Source organism: Corapipo altera, unplaced genomic scaffold (assembly GCF_003945725.1).
Source record: "Corapipo altera isolate COAL_440 unplaced genomic scaffold, ASM394572v1 RXGC01000072.1, whole genome shotgun sequence".
Lineage (NCBI taxonomy): Eukaryota > Metazoa > Chordata > Aves > Passeriformes > Pipridae > Corapipo > Corapipo altera.
The window spans coordinates 979520-993671 of NW_020884943.1; the positions used below are offsets into that span (position 1 = coordinate 979520).

The following is a 14152-nucleotide window of genomic DNA, read 5'->3' on the forward strand; positions in this document are numbered from 1 at the left end:
GTGCCGAGCGGTTCCGAAGTGGTTCCGAACCGGCCCGAGCGGTTCCGAAGCGGTGCCGAGCGGTTCCGAAGTGGTTCCGAACCGGCCCGAGCGGTTCCGAAGCGGTGCCGAACCGGCCCTGTGTAACGGGAGCCCCCTCAGGCGCTGCCCCCGCCGCCCCCCGCCGCCGCCGCCGCCATGCTGATCAAGGAGTACCACATCCTGCTGCCCATGAGCCTGGAGGAGTACCAGGTGGCACAGCTCTACATGATCCAGGTGGGCTGCGGGGCTGAGCACGGGGCGCTGCGGGGCGGGGGCTGGGGGCGGAGACTGGGGGGGCTGCACGAAGTGCAGGGGGCTGAGCATGGGGGGCTGTGGGGCTGAGCATGGGGGGCTGTGAGGGTGAGGGGGGCTCTGGGACTGAGCATGGGTGGGCAAGGGGCTGAGAGACTTGAGTGTGGGGAACTGGGGGGATCCGGAATCGGTGGGGCTGAGCCTGGGGAGCTGGAGGCTGAGACTGAGGGTGTGCAGGGGGCTGGGAGAGGCTGGACGTGGTAGTCTGGGGGATGCAGGGGGCTGTGTGGGAGCATGAAGGGTGCGGGGGCTGAACCTGGGGGTGCACAGGGGGCTTTGAGACTGAGCATGGGGAGCTGGAGGGTGCAGGGGCTGAGAAGTTGAGCCTGGGGAACTGGGGGTGCAGGGGGGCTGTTGGGCTGAGCATGGGGAACTGGCAGGCTATAGGGCTGAGCATGAAGCCTGGAGGGGCACAGTGGGGCCCGAGGATGCTCCCAAGGGATTGGCAGGGTGCAGGGGTGTCAGTGAGGTTCGGGTGGGTTTGGGGCTGCCGAGCCAAGGAGGGGGTCCTGGGAGCAGGTGGGCTGGTGGGGGCAGGAGCGTACGGGGACCCCGAGGGCCCACGAGGGTCTCAGGGTCCAGGGCGGCTGTGCTGAGCCGTTTTCTCTATCTGCAGAAGAAGAGTCGGGAGGAGTCGAGCGGCGAGGGCAGCGGGGTGGAGATCCTGGCCAACCGGCCCTACAGCGACGGCCCCGGGGGCAGCGGGCAGTACACACACAAGATCTACCACGTCGGCTCCCACATACCCAGCTGGTTCCGGGCGCTGCTCCCCAAAGCCGCGCTCCAGGTGGAGGAGGAGTCCTGGAACGCTTATCCCTACACACGCACCAGGTGGGGGCGAGAGGGGGGGGCGGCAGGGTGGGCTGCAGGGCTGGCCGTGCCTCCGGACTCAATGCTGTCCCCCTCCAGGTACACATGTCCCTTCGTGGAGAAGTTTTCCATCGAGATAGAGACCTACTACCGGCCGGACGCGGGCCAGCAGACCAACGTCTTCAACCTGAGCGCAGCAGAGAAGAGGCAGAGGATTTTGGGTGAGTACGGCTGGCTCGGACGCCAGGCAGGACTCATGGCTGCTGGAATTCCCACGCGGTGATCCTGGGATGGGGATGTGGGTGTGTGGTGGGGCCTGAGGGGCTCGGCTTCCCTGCTTAACTTTGCTCTCTGTGCTGGCCCCCGTGTTCTGGGGACCCTGGAAGGGAAGAGCTCCCTGGATCCTGGCTACCTGCAGCCCAGGCTCCATGCTCCCTGTGCCTCAGGCTCCTTGCTCTGTGCTCCCTGTGCCCCAGGCTCCCTGCTCCAAGCTCCCTGCCTGCTCCCTCTCAGCACTGCTGAGTTAAATTCCACACTGAAGATATTTTCAGGGGCAGTTTTGTTCTCTGCCCCTTCCCTTGCCTCTACTTCTGTTTGTAGTCTCCCCTTCTCAGTGCCAGCCTGCTTCTCTCTTCTTCCATGTCCCAGCCCTGTTCTGGCACGGATTTGCCTTCCCAATCTCTGTGGGTGTGTGTGGGACTGCACACTGGCCTCCTACAGGGTGTTTTGGATCAGCTGGAGTGCGGGGAGCTGCAAAAATGTGTCCCCGTTTTCCCACCCCCTGCCCTGCTTCCCCTCTCCCCAGGGCTTTGCTCCAGATTGCTCTCTGGCTCCTTTCTGGGGGTGGACCAGTGGGCAGAGCCGGGGGCTTGGGGTGGGATTCCTCCCTCCCTGGCGGGTTTCTGTTCCTGGTGGTGTAGATGTGGTCGGTTCAGGCGCCGGAGCGCGGAGTGTGACGCGCCGCCTCTTAAAATGGAGGCCTAAAATAGGCACTCGGAGGAAATGATTCATCTGACCTATTTCTCTCCCCGGCTCTTGCAGCACTGGGGATGTCCGGCCGGGATACCGGCAGCTCGGCCCTGGGGGGAGGAATTCTGCTCCTGCCACTGCCGGGAAGCAACTGGGGCCTAGCCGACGGCATCAGGGCATGACCCTGTGCCTGCTGCCTGCTGCCCATCCCGTGGGCATTCCACAAGGCATCTCCAGCGGCCGATGCCTCCCACAGGGAGCGGGGTTGGAGTGGGACCAGCCCCGACGTGGATCCCGCTGGGATTTTCTTTGCGCTGGTGTCCCGTAGCACCGACAGATTTAAACCCGTCTCACGTTTCAAAGGGCGATGGAATAACACAGCCGGGGCGATCCGCAGGGATAACTGCTTCCTTGGCAGCTTTCTCTCAGTGGTAAAAGCAAAGAGAGTCAGATTGTGGTGGGAATGACGCTGCCAGGAGCTGCCTGGGGACAGCAGGTCCTATCCCTGTTCCTTGCTGTTGCTATCCAAGATGCTTGGCATTGTGTCATGCCTTGCATCATTTTTGTGTATTCAGGGCATCTCTTCTTTCCTTTTTCCCCCCTTTTTTCAGCCCAAGCTGGAGGAAGAGGTGGGCAGCACGCTGGGGACATTAAGGGGGGCAAATAAATGGAGGGTTTGGCATATCCCAGGAATGGAGAGAACGCTGCAGGACAGTCCTAGGAGCCAGTGAGGTGCCCTGGGACTCTCCAGACTGGGGTGGAGGGATCTGACCTGGAGACAGGGCTGCAAAAGCCAAATTTCAGGAGATTTTGTGCTGGGTTGAGCCCAAATGGCCCCCCAGGGGCTGTTGGATTGTGTTTTCCTGGTTGCTGTGCATGAGCCCCTCTCCAGGTTTGGGGAGGTCACCCCCATGTGGGGGGAGGTCGCCCACATTTTGGGAGAGGCCGCTCCTGTCTGGGGATGAGAGTTGTTGCCATTCACCCCCTGGCTCTCCATAGGCTCCTGTGTCCTGTTGGGGGACCCCTGGGGTTTTTGGGGGGGCAGAGCTGGGAGCTGTGCTGAGCTGCCCAGAGATGCTGTGGCTGCCCCATCCCTGGAAGTGTCCAAGGCCGTGTTGGACAGGGTTTGGGGCAGCCTGGGATAGTGGAAGGTGTCCCTGCCCATGGCAGGGGAGTGGAATGAAATGAGCTTTAAGGTCCCTTCAACCCAAATCATTCCAGGATTCCATGATCTTAGGTCTCCAGGATTTTAGGGTTCTAGGATAGAAAACGTTTGCTGCTGGCTGTGTTGGGCAGACAGCTTGTGGAAACAATATGACTCGATTTTTGTCCATTTTTCCTTTTTTTTCCTCCCTGTGCCCCCTTGCCGAGCGCTGCGAGGTGACAGGCGCTGTTCCCCCGCAGACACCATCGACATCGTGCGTGATCCCATCTCCCCGGGGGAATACAAGCCCGAGGAGGATCCCAAACTCTACCATTCCTCCAAGACGGGCCGGGGGCCGCTGGGGGATGACTGGCTGGAGGTGGCGGCGGCCGGCGGGCCCCTCATGTGCGCCTACAAGCTCTGCAAGGTGGAATTCCGCTACTGGGGGATGCAGTCCAAGATCGAGCAGTTCATCCACGATGTGGGTGAGTCCGGAGCCAGGGGCCGCTGGGGGGGAAGTCTGGGGAGCTGTGAGGCCTCGCCAGCCTCGCTGCCCCCCTCTTTTCCCCCTTCAGGTCTGAGGAAGGTGATGCTGCGCGCCCACCGCCAAGCCTGGTGCTGGCAGGACGAGTGGACGGACCTGACGATGGAGGATATCCGGCAGCTGGAGGAGGAGACGGCGCGGATGCTGGCACAGAAGATGGCCAAGTGCGGCGAGGCCGAGGAGCCCCCCACGGCCGGCATCAGCCCCGAGGGGAGGCCGGAGCCAGGGGGCCCCGGTGGGCAGGAGGGGACCGAGCTGCAGGGCGGGACCGATGCCTCCTCTGATGATACCTTTGCCAAGCAGTGGTCCACCTCTTCCCGGTCCTCCTACTCTTCCCAGCATGGAGGTGAGAGACCAGGTCCTGCATGGGTGGGATGGGGACCCCAGTGCCCTGGATGCTGCTGTTCTCCGTAGGAGATGTGTCAGGGGACTCTCTTTTCCTTGTCTTGGGTCTCCTGAGGTGGGCTCTGGGTGTCCCAGGTCTGGTCATAGGTCTCTTGAAGGGGCTCTGAGTGACCCAGTGATTGTTCTGGGTGTCCCAGGTCTGGTCACAGGTCTCCTGAAGGGACTCTGGGTGAGCCAGGGATGGCTCTGGGTGACCCAGGGATGGCCCAGGGTCTCCTGGGTGGGCTCTCAGTGACTCAGGGATGGCTCTGGGTGACACAGGGATGGATGTGTGTTTCCTAGGCATGATCTGGGTGATCCAGGGATGGCCCTGGGTCTCCCTGGGTGGGTCTGGATGCAGGAGCTGTGGGGCAGGAGCGAGGTCTCACTGTGGGGGTGTCTGTGTGCTGACCCCCTGCCGGTGGCAGGGGGTGTGTCTCCTCAGAGCCTGTCGGAGTGGCGGATGCAGAACATTGCCCGGGACTCCGAGAACAGCTCCGAAGAGGAATTTTTCGATGCCCATGGTACAGGCACTGGCTCGGGGTGGGCTGGATGGGGGACAGGGAAGTGTCAGAGTGGGGGTGCAGGCATGGGCGAGATCCCCCTGCCCACACCGCTCCCTGCCTTCACAGAGGACCTGTCTGACAGTGACGAGGTCTTTGCCAAGGAGATGACCAAGTGGAGCTCCAATGACTTCTTGGACACGCTGGAGCGGCCGGCAGAGCTGGATGAGGCAATGGGTGAGCGCTGGAGGGGCTCCGGCCCCAAATCCTGGTGTGGGTGTTGTGGGAGGGGGCTGATTCCCATCTGGAGACCCCAGCCAGGCTCACCAGGGCTGTGTGCTCGCAGGGGATGGAGCCAGTGCCTCCAAGGCAGACGGTGAAGGACTGGGAACGTCTGGCTTCCCCGAGGTGCGTGTCCCATGTCCCCTCCCTCAGACCCTGGCCCCCGGCCGTGCCCCCCGACTTCAGCCCTCTCCTTCCTGCAGGGCGGCGCGGCGGAGAGCGCGGAGCAGATGTGCCGGATCCACGCGCTCTTCCTCATCCTACACAGCGGGAACATCCTGGATCAGGGCGCGGGCGAGCCGGGCTCCAAGCAGGCGGATGTGCAGACGCTGGCGGCCACCTTCGACGCCGTCACCCGTGTCCACTTCCCCGAGGCGCTGGGACACGTGGCACTGCGCCTGGTGCCCTGCCCGCCCATCTGCGCCGCGGCCTACACCCTCGTCTCCAAGTACGCAATCACGATGGGAGAGGGGGAGAACGGGGAGCTGGTGGCCTCGGAGAGGGGTCTTTGCTTCTCCTAAGAAGGCATCTAGGGCGACGGGTGGAATAGGGGTAACCCAGCGCTGTAGCATCCCAGGACAAACAAATATCATGGCACGGGGTGGGTTGGGATGGGGATTACTCCTGGTGCAGCATCCTGGGGTGAACAAGCACCGTGCGGTGGGATGGGGACGTTGGGACAGCCCCGTTCATCCCTTTCCTCGTGTCCCCCTCAGGCTCAGCCCCTACAGCCACGACAGGGACAGCCTGTCCAGCAGCCAGGACCACATCCCGCTGGCAGCGCTCCCGCTGCTGGCCACCTCCTCGGGCACCTACCAGCACGCCGTGGGCACCGTCATCGCCCGTGCCAACCAGGCCTACGGAGCCTTCCTGCACTCCGGGGAGGGCGCCGGCTTCTGCGGCCAGGTGAGGGGGGATTTTGGGGGAAGCTTGGCTCCAGGGTCCGGCTGTGGCGCTGCATGGAGGGTTTGGGGGTGTCACACCACCCATGGGCGTGTGCCCTCCACAGGTGGTGCTGCTGGGGGACTGTGTGGGCGGCATCCTGGGGTTCGACGCGCTGTGCCAGAGCCGGGCGGGCTCTGGGGGCAGCCGGAGCAGCAGCCGCCGTGGCAGCCTGGTGAGTGCCTGCACCCCAACACCCTCTGGGGAAGGTTTGGGGGGGCACCGGGGGCTACGTGGGGTCTGGGTGTTGGCTGCCTCTCCCCGCAGAGCACAGAGCCTGTCTCCCCGGAGCTGTGCGGCAGCAGAGACCCACTGGCCGACGGGACAGAGGGAGCAGCAGGATTGGGCCAGGCCAGCCCCGAGCTCCTGGGAGCACAGGGGGACAGCCACCAGCACAGCTCCTCATCCAGGTGAGCCCAAGGGGCATGGTTGACATCCTGATTAATTTTGTGCTTTATGGAAAGAGCAGAATTCCTGTCTGCTCCAGGCTGGGAAGAAGTGTTTCATGGGGGCTGCCTGCCCTGGGAGGGTGTTGCTGGAGCTCCTCTGGGATAATGGAGCTGTGCCAGGCACAGCTTTGCCCCTGAGTGGGTGGGAGCAGGACACTGCCCTCCCTCCCCATGCCTACTGTCCCTGCTGTCCCAGCCTGCAGGCCAGCGAGGCCCCGCTGGAGGCAGAGGCACCCCGGAGCGGCACCACGGTGCTGGATGGGGCGGAGGGTGCCAGCACCCGCCTTGAATTTAAGGTATCCGGCTTCTTCCTCTTTGGCTCCCCGCTGGGGCTGGTGCTCGCACTGCGCAAGACCGTCATGCCTGCTCTGGATGGTGAGGAGCCCTGCCAGCCCCCGTGCCAGCCCCTGACCCTCCCTGCAGGGGCTTGAGTCCCCGAGTCGTGCTCCCCGCACAAGCCTGAGCCCCCCCGGGACCTTCCCAAAGAGCCCTGCTTGGGTTTGAGCCCCCCACATGCCCAGCCCTGGCTGTGTGGCTGTTAGTGGTGGTGGGTTGCTAAGTGTCCCCACTCTGTGCCAGACCCAGCCCGTCCCCCCAAATTTCCCTCCCCAGCCTTTCCTCTCGCTGTGTCCTGCTTTACCCCTCCTGGGTGCTTTGCTTCTGGTGCCCCCCAGCCCTTGTGGGCGCCCCTGACCCTGCTCTGTGCTGCAGTGGCCCAGCTGCGTCCCGCCTGCGAGCAGATCTACAACCTGTTCCACGCCGCCGATCCCTGCGCCTCTCGCCTGGAGCCCCTCCTGGCCAAGGCCTTCCACGCCGTGCCCCCGCTGAGCGTGCCCCGCTACCAGAAGTACCCCCTGGGTGACGGCACCTCGTCCCTGCTGGGTGAGCAGGTCCCCACCGGTCTGGTCCTGGGCACCCCAGGATCACATTGGGGTACCCAGAGCATCCACAGCCTGGCTGGGTGGGGAGAAAGGGATGTGCAAGCTCTTCTTGCCCCTCTGGGGCTCTGCTGGGGTGGGGTCCCGGGGTGGTGGGGTGTCCCTGGGGGCTTTGGGTGTGCTCACCCAGCTCTCTCTGCAGCGGAGGCCCTGCAGACACATTCTGCCCTGTTCCTGCCCAAAGTGGATGTGGCTGCTCCCCCTACTCCCACTGGCAGCTTCGGGGGCTTCTGGAGGGGCAATGAGCCGGCAGAGCCCCCCACTCCTGCCAACACCAGCGAGGTTGTCAAAAGTAAGTGCCATTCCTGCCTTGTCCTTCCCGTCCCATCCCATGGGACGAGGCACAGGAATGGCTTCATTCCAGCTGTCCCCACAGTCCTAGAGCGCTGGTGGGGCCCGAAGCGCATCGACTACTCGCTGTACTGCCCCGACGCCCTGACTGCCTTCCCCACCATCACCCTGCCCCACCTCTTCCACGCCAGCTACTGGGAGTCCTCCGACGTGGTGGCCTTCATCCTGCGCCAGGTACGGCGGGTGCAGTGGGGTGGGCGGCGAGCCGGGGCCCATGGAGGCTGAGCCGGGGCCGTGCCATCGGCAGGTGATGGAGAAGGAGGGGCCACAGCCAGCAGAGAGTGAGGAGAGCTCCATCTACAGCCCCGCCATCCCTCGGGAGAAGTGGCAGCGCAAACGCACCCAAGTGAAGATCCGGGTACGTGGCCCGTGGCCAGCAGGAGCCCACCCAGGGCATCTTGGGGTCATGCACCAGGAAGGTTCTGGGACATTCCTGCAGCCCAGTGGTGTCCCTGTGTCACCCTGCTGAGCCCGCCGTGCCCCCACAGAATGTGACTGCCAACCACCGGGCCTGCGACGTGATCGTGTGCGAGGGCAAAGCACAGGTCCTGAGCGGGCGCTTCATGTACGGACCCCTGGACGTGGTGACACTGACCGGGGAGAAGGTACTGCTGGGTCATGGTGCCACTGGGACCCCCTCAAATGGGAGATGTCCAGGACAGGGCACGGGGCTGGTGTCACCCATGGCAGGGGGTGAATAGGACCCTGTGTGGGATGAGGGGAGAGGATCGTAAGGACTCTCAAGTGGGGACACAGCGGGATGTTGGGGTTCAGCCTGTGCCCAGCCTGTTTCCCTCTCCCAGGTGGACATCTACATCATGACACAGCCGCTGTCGGGGAAGTGGCTGTACTATGGCACTGAGGTGACGAGCGGCAGCGGGCGCCTGACCTTCACCATCCCTCCGGACAAGGCTCTGGCCATCGGGATCTACCCCGTGCGCATGGTGGTCAGGTGAGGTGTCACCTCAGTTCCTCCTCCAGCCTTTTTGGCAGAGCTACACCTGCCCTTCTGGCAGCAGAAGGGCCAAGCCCCCATGTCTGCTGTTCCAGGGGGGATCACAGCTATGCCGAGGCGTACCTGACCGTGGTGGCCCGTGGCACCGAGTCCGTCGTGTTCAGCATCGACGGCTCCTTCACTGCCAGTGTCTCCATCATGGGCAGCGACCCCAAAGTGCGGGCAGGGGCTGTGGACGTCGTAAGGTTGGGTGCCCTTCAGTCAGGGGACAATCTCTTCCCTCTTTGATGCTGTGGTGACAACCCAGTTGAAGGGTAGGGAGGGTATTGGAGTAGGGACAAATTGGGGGATGTCCCACCGCCCTTGCCTCAACACACCATCTATTTCAGTGTTTGGTTGCGGAAAATAATCCCCTCGAGGTTTGGATGTGATCCCCACAGCTCTGCTGTGCCTTCCCCTTGATAAAATCCTTGAGACCATGGAGGTTTTGGAGGCAGCACCCACACATGTTGTATTGAGTGTGGCTTCCTGCCAGCAGGACTGGCCCCACACAGGCTCCTGGCAGCCACTCCTGTCCCCTCCTAGGCACTGGCAGGACGCGGGGTACATGATCATCTACGTGACAGGCCGCCCCGACATGCAGAAGCACCGTGTGGTGGCCTGGCTGTCCCAGCACAACTTCCCCCACGGTGCTGTCTCCTTCTGTGACGGGCTCACCCACGACCCACTGCGCCAGAAAGCCGCCTTCCTGCAGAGCCTGCGCACCGAGGTGGGCACGGGGCACTGGCAGGGGGGACACAGGGCTGGGGGCAGTGGCAGGGTGGGCTGTGCTGCAGCCTGTGCAGCTCTGCGTCCCCATGGAGATACTGGGAGCTGGACCATCCTGCCATGGTGGAGCTGGCAGCCTCTGGGGGCAGCCCCCAGCCATCCCTCATAGCACAAGGGTGTCCCAGCCCATGGGGTGGCTGTCCCTGTGGGAAGGGTCTTTCCGTGCCCTAACACTCCTGTCCCTGGGCAGGCAGAGATCTCCATCATCGCTGGGTACGGCTCCACCAAGGATGTCTCAGTCTACAGCTCGCTGGGCCTCGCACCGGCACACATCTACATCGTGGGACGGGCCGTCAAGAAGTTCCACAACCAGTGCCAGGTATGATGGTGGCAGGGCTGGGGACAGGCTGGGGACATGGCACGATGGCTGACCCCACCAGCTGGCTGCTGCCATGGGCTCAGGCTGTCCACGTGTCCCGCAGTTTCTCTCCGAGGGCTATGTCGCCCACCTGGCCCAGCTGGAAGCAGCAGCTCTGGCCCACTCCCCCAAGGGGCCCCCACGACCCGTGCTGGGCAAAGGCACCTACGGCTGCCCAGCACCTGTCGACTTCCTCCGGAAGCAGAGCCAGCTGCTGCGCTCCCGGGGCTCCAGCCAGGCAGAGCGGGATGGGGGGCCCCCCTCGGCACCCCCTGGCTTGGCCCGGGCCAAGCCCCGCAGCGTCAGCCTCAAGCTGGAGGGTGAGGAGTGAGGGTGGCACGGCCACGTCCCCCCTCCGCTGTGATCCCTAATTTCCCAGCCAGCAGCACCTGGGGCCGGAGCCGGCACTGAGCCATGAGCTCATAGGAAGGAGATGAGGGCGCTGGGTACCCTGTGACCAAGGGGTGCTGGGAGACAGCACTCCGAGCCCCCCCGAGGGCCAGAGTGATCCCCTTGGGGCTGAACCCCCCCGGGTCCCCCCTGCTGCCCCCAGCCCTGTCCCCCCTACATCCCTTGGGGCTGTTGGGCAGTGCCTGGTGGAGTCTGCGCCCCGGGGTCACTGTCCCTGTGCAGAACTGGGGGGCTGTGGCTGTGCCCCAAGGCAAGTGGCACCTCCCTGCTCCCCACCTATTTATTTCCGTCCGGTGTCGCGGGGCAGGGCCGGGTTGGGGTTCCAGAGCGGTTCCTCTGTTCCCCCCGTTTTGTTTCGGTGTTGAATAAAGAGATGTTACGACGAGGCGCCGGCGCCCCTGTGCCTGCTCTGTACCCGCTGCCCCTGGACATGGCCCCAGCACTCCCACCCTCTGGGAAAGCCCTGGGGTGCCCTCAGGGACACGGAGTCACGCAGGGAGGTGGCCCTGGGGCACAGCAATTTAGGACAAGGAGAAGATCCGGGGGTGTGTGGGCTGTGCTGCTGCTCTAGGGTATGTACCGATAACCTCCTCCAGCCCTCTTCCTGCCTCTTTCCAACTTTTTTTCCCTCATTTACCTCTAACAGCAAATTTTCAGTGACCAGGGGCTGTGACTGATTTTACTTGAGTTTATCTTGTCATGGCACGACTGGAGGTTTATAGAGATAGCAGGAACAAGCCGTTATTCTATATAAAATATTCCCGACGCTGACATGATGAGAGGAAACACTGGTTTGGGGTGATAGCAGCAGCCTGGAGAAGTGACAACAGTGTGGCACAGAGAACAGGCAGGAAGGGGTTGGAGCTGGGGCCGAGGCTGTGTGGCCACCATAAAGTATAAAAACGTCAAATAAGGGATACAAGTTGGCAGGGAGCAGGCTCGTGTCACCCACATGTCCCTGGTGTGACAATGAGCAGAGTCTAGAGCCCAGCAAAGAGCTTCAGCCGTGTGCTGCGACGCTTTACGCTGCCACTTAAGTGCCTGGCCATGTCCCTGGGCCACGGCGAGCTCCAGGGCCACTTCCACTGACTTCAAATAAGTAAAATCTGTATTAAACATTAATAAACATCCATGACCATTCCACATGTGGAATATCTAAAGGAACCTGTCCCGAGAGCGCTGGGCTCTCCGCTGCGGCCGTGGGCTCTACTGGGAGAAGATGCCCTTGAAGCGGATCTTGTCCTCGGCGTCCTTCTCCCGCAGCCGCGCTTCCAGGCTCCGCAGCTCCTTGGACACCACGGGGCGCAGTGAGGGGTCGAGGGACAGCACCTTGGCGAAGTCAGCCTGCGCCTCTGCGACATTCCACACGGCCGCATGGGCCTTGCCCCGCTTGAAGTAGGCCTTGACGTTGTCTGGGGGACAGAGCCGGGGGTCAAGCGGAGCGCCGGCATCTCCCCGCGCCCGCTGCAGCCGCCCGGGATGGACCCTGGCTCCTTACCCTCGTACTTGTTGAGGATGGAGGAGCAGTGATCCAGCACCTCGTAGTACTCCTCACTCTGCAGCTTGCACTGGCAGTAGTTCAAGAGCAGGGGTGTGATCTTCTGGTCGAGCTCGATCCAGTCCGGAGAGCCTGGCTGCTCCTGCGGGATGAGAGAGAGCAGGGAGGGTGAGGGGCAGCTCTGAAGCCCTGCGTTCCAGGGGCCATGCTTGTGTGCAGCCACGGGGGCCCCACCTTCATCTGCAGGTTCTTGAGACAGGCGATGGCATCGTAGTATTTGGCAGCTGCCTCGGGCACCTTGCCCTGCCGGTACAGCTCGTTGCCTTCCTTGTGGATCAGGGGCACAGCCTGGAGCTTCTCCTCATCCGTCATGGCCCACGGGTCCTGCTGGTAGGAGCCGGGCGGCTCCACCTGCCAGCACCCCATCATGGAATCAGAGAATAGGATCATGGAATCATTTAGTTGGAAAAGCCCTCTAAGACCATGGAGTCCAACCATTAATCCAGCACTGCCCAGGCCGCCACTAAACCACGTCCCCATGTGCCACATCTGTGTGTTTTCTGGACACTTTGAGGGATGGTAACTCCACCACTGCCCTGGGCAGTCTGTGCTAGGGCTGGACAACCCCTTCCATGAAGGAATTCCCCCAGTATCCAACCTGAACCGCCCCTGGCACAACTTGAGGCTGTCTCCCCTTGTTCTCTGGGGGCAGAGCCTGACCCCCACCTGGCTCCACCCTCCTGTCAGGGAGTTGTGGGGAGCAAGAAGGTTCCCCCTGAGCCTCCTCTTCTCCAGGCTGAGCCCCTCCTGATGCTCCAGACCCTTCTCCATCAGGGCAGAGCCTCAGTGCCCACATCCCCCGCCTGGGGCAGGGGTGCTGCTGGCCGGCATGAGCAGGTCCCTCACCTTGAGCACCTCGATGTCAAAGATGAGGGGCTGGGGGTTCTTCTGGAGCTCGTCGAGGTCGGGGTACCCCAGGGAGTAGTGCTCGTGCATCTGGGCGATGCTGCAGCAGTGCCGCTGGCCCTCCAGCGGGTCCTTCCCCGCCGCGATGTTCCGCAGGCTCTTGGACACCAGCGGGTAGAGCACCACGTGCTGCGGGAGGGGAGGGAGCCGGGACGTGGGGAGGGAAGGCGAACGCGGGGGTGCTCCAGCATCGCCCCCCGGGATGGGGCGCAGCGGGGCGGCCGCAAGCCCCGCCCCTAAGCAGCAAGCCCCGCCCCTCCGTGCAGGCCCCGCCCACCTTGGTGTCGCAGCGGAAGCGCGCACGCTCCCCCGGCCGCATGGTCCGCAGCGCCGCCTCCCACACCGGCAGCTTGAACTTCTTCCCGGCGATCAGCTCCATGGGCTTCCCCCGCGCTCGGCTGTCGTCCAGCGGCGTCTCCTCATCGTCGCACCGCAGCGTTCGGTAATGGAAGGTGGCCTGAAGTGGCAGGAGGAGCCCGCGGCATCACCATGGCAACACAGAAGGGAGGGGGGGCGGCGCATGCGCGCTTCGCCCCCGCGTTCTGCTGCTCCCGTCGCCCCCCCTCGCCCCCCTCCGCCCCCGCCCGTCCCGCCGCGGCCCTGACCTTGGTGCCGTCGCGGAAGTCCGGCAGCGGCCCGGTGCCCTCCCGCAGCACCTCCTTGTGCACGCCGTCCGCCCGCAGCTGCTCGACCTGCTGCGCCATCGCGTCCCCTCCGCCTGCGCCGCCCGCCCCGGCTCGGCCGCCTCCGCCGTCGATCGGCTCTTTCCGGAGCTGCGCGGCCGCTCGCGGCGCCCCCTGCCGGCCCGGCGGGGGCGCTGCGGGGCGGGGGCTCCGCGCGGGCGGGGGCGTGGCCATGGGCGGGGGTCCCGCCCCCTCATCCCGGGCCCCATTCCAGCGCTTGTGACGGACGCGGTGCCGTGTCCTTGGAAGGGAGGGTTGGGAGGCGCTGATGGTGTCCCCGGGAACCACTGCCGGAGTCCCCGCCCCGTCTCCTGCTGCCGGCCCGGCCGGGTCTCCGTGCGGGCGGGAGGGCCGGGCAGCTGTGGCAGGTCCGTGCGACACCATGGGGACACCCCAGGGCTCTCCAGGGTTGGGAGCAGCCCCACAAGCCACGGCGGGGTGACACGGGGCCGCTGGCAGGTGGCAGGTGCCCGGTCCCACGCGGGGGCTGGCGGCACATGGCGGTGCCTGCGCCGCTGCAGGTGTGACCCCGCCGGGAACACGCTGTTCCCCCGGCACTGGCACTGCAGCAGCGGCTCAGCCCCGTCCTCACCCTCATGCACAAGCGAGACCCCGAGGGAGCTGCTGCTCCCCCCTCCCGCACGCCGTGTTTGCGGTGGTGCTCGGTGCCCGCTCACCCAGGCGGGTTCCCCAGCGCCGAGCGGGCTCTGTGCCCCCCCGTGCCTTGCCCGTGCCCAGGTGCCGGCGCGCAGAGCGGCGGCGTTATCGGTGCCGGCGTTATCGGTGCCGGCGTTATCGGTGCCG

At 64.4% G+C, this 14152-nt stretch overlaps 2 protein-coding genes across 6 annotated transcripts in view; one reads left to right on the forward strand and one right to left on the reverse strand.

Annotated features, from left to right (window-relative positions):
* PITPNM1 (phosphatidylinositol transfer protein membrane associated 1) overlaps positions 1-10598 on the forward strand; it is a 10957-nt gene extending 359 nt beyond the window's left edge. The window contains exons 2-24 of one of the 3 annotated variants that reach the window (XM_027662091.1): positions 142-255; positions 950-1164; positions 1243-1364; positions 3517-3741; positions 3832-4146; positions 4613-4708; positions 4817-4924; positions 5034-5095; positions 5173-5417; positions 5686-5875; positions 5979-6086; positions 6179-6321; positions 6557-6735; positions 7072-7242; positions 7441-7590; positions 7675-7823; positions 7897-8007; positions 8138-8254; positions 8453-8601; positions 8700-8849; positions 9190-9373; positions 9623-9751; positions 9855-10598. In XM_027662091.1, the coding sequence (XP_027517892.1) occupies positions 178-255; positions 950-1164; positions 1243-1364; positions 3517-3741; positions 3832-4146; positions 4613-4708; positions 4817-4924; positions 5034-5095; positions 5173-5417; positions 5686-5875; positions 5979-6086; positions 6179-6321; positions 6557-6735; positions 7072-7242; positions 7441-7590; positions 7675-7823; positions 7897-8007; positions 8138-8254; positions 8453-8601; positions 8700-8849; positions 9190-9373; positions 9623-9751; positions 9855-10121 (3663 nt within the window). In that variant the 5' untranslated portion in view covers positions 142-177 and the 3' untranslated portion in view covers positions 10122-10598. Of the gene's footprint in view, positions 1-19; positions 256-949; positions 1165-1242; positions 1365-3355; positions 3367-3516; positions 3742-3831; positions 4147-4612; positions 4709-4816; positions 4925-5033; positions 5096-5172; positions 5418-5685; positions 5876-5978; positions 6087-6178; positions 6322-6556; positions 6736-7071; positions 7243-7440; positions 7591-7674; positions 7824-7896; positions 8008-8137; positions 8255-8452; positions 8602-8699; positions 8850-9189; positions 9374-9622; positions 9752-9854 lie in introns of those variants that run through there. The other 2 variants (XM_027662090.1, XM_027662092.1) reach the window with 2 other exon arrangements.
* Positions 10599-10878: 280 nt separating this feature from the next.
* Positions 10879-13434, reverse strand: AIP (aryl hydrocarbon receptor interacting protein). Of its 3 annotated transcripts, XM_027662143.1 has the most exons (7): positions 13271-13429; positions 12943-13122; positions 12606-12794; positions 11934-12110; positions 11700-11841; positions 11367-11613; positions 11201-11212 (listed from the first exon to the last, which is right to left on the reverse strand). In XM_027662143.1, exons 1-6 carry the CDS (start codon positions 13367-13369, stop codon positions 11408-11410), a joined length of 993 nt encoding a protein of 330 aa, XP_027517944.1. In that variant the 5' UTR covers positions 13370-13429; the 3' UTR covers positions 11201-11212; positions 11367-11407. The 3 variants fall into 3 exon arrangements, with proteins under 3 accessions (XP_027517945.1, XP_027517942.1, XP_027517944.1); XM_027662144.1 differs by having other exon boundaries at positions 10879-11613; positions 11708-11841; positions 13271-13434; XM_027662141.1 differs by having other exon boundaries at positions 10879-11613; positions 13271-13428.
* Between the last annotated feature and the right edge of the window lie 718 nt (positions 13435-14152).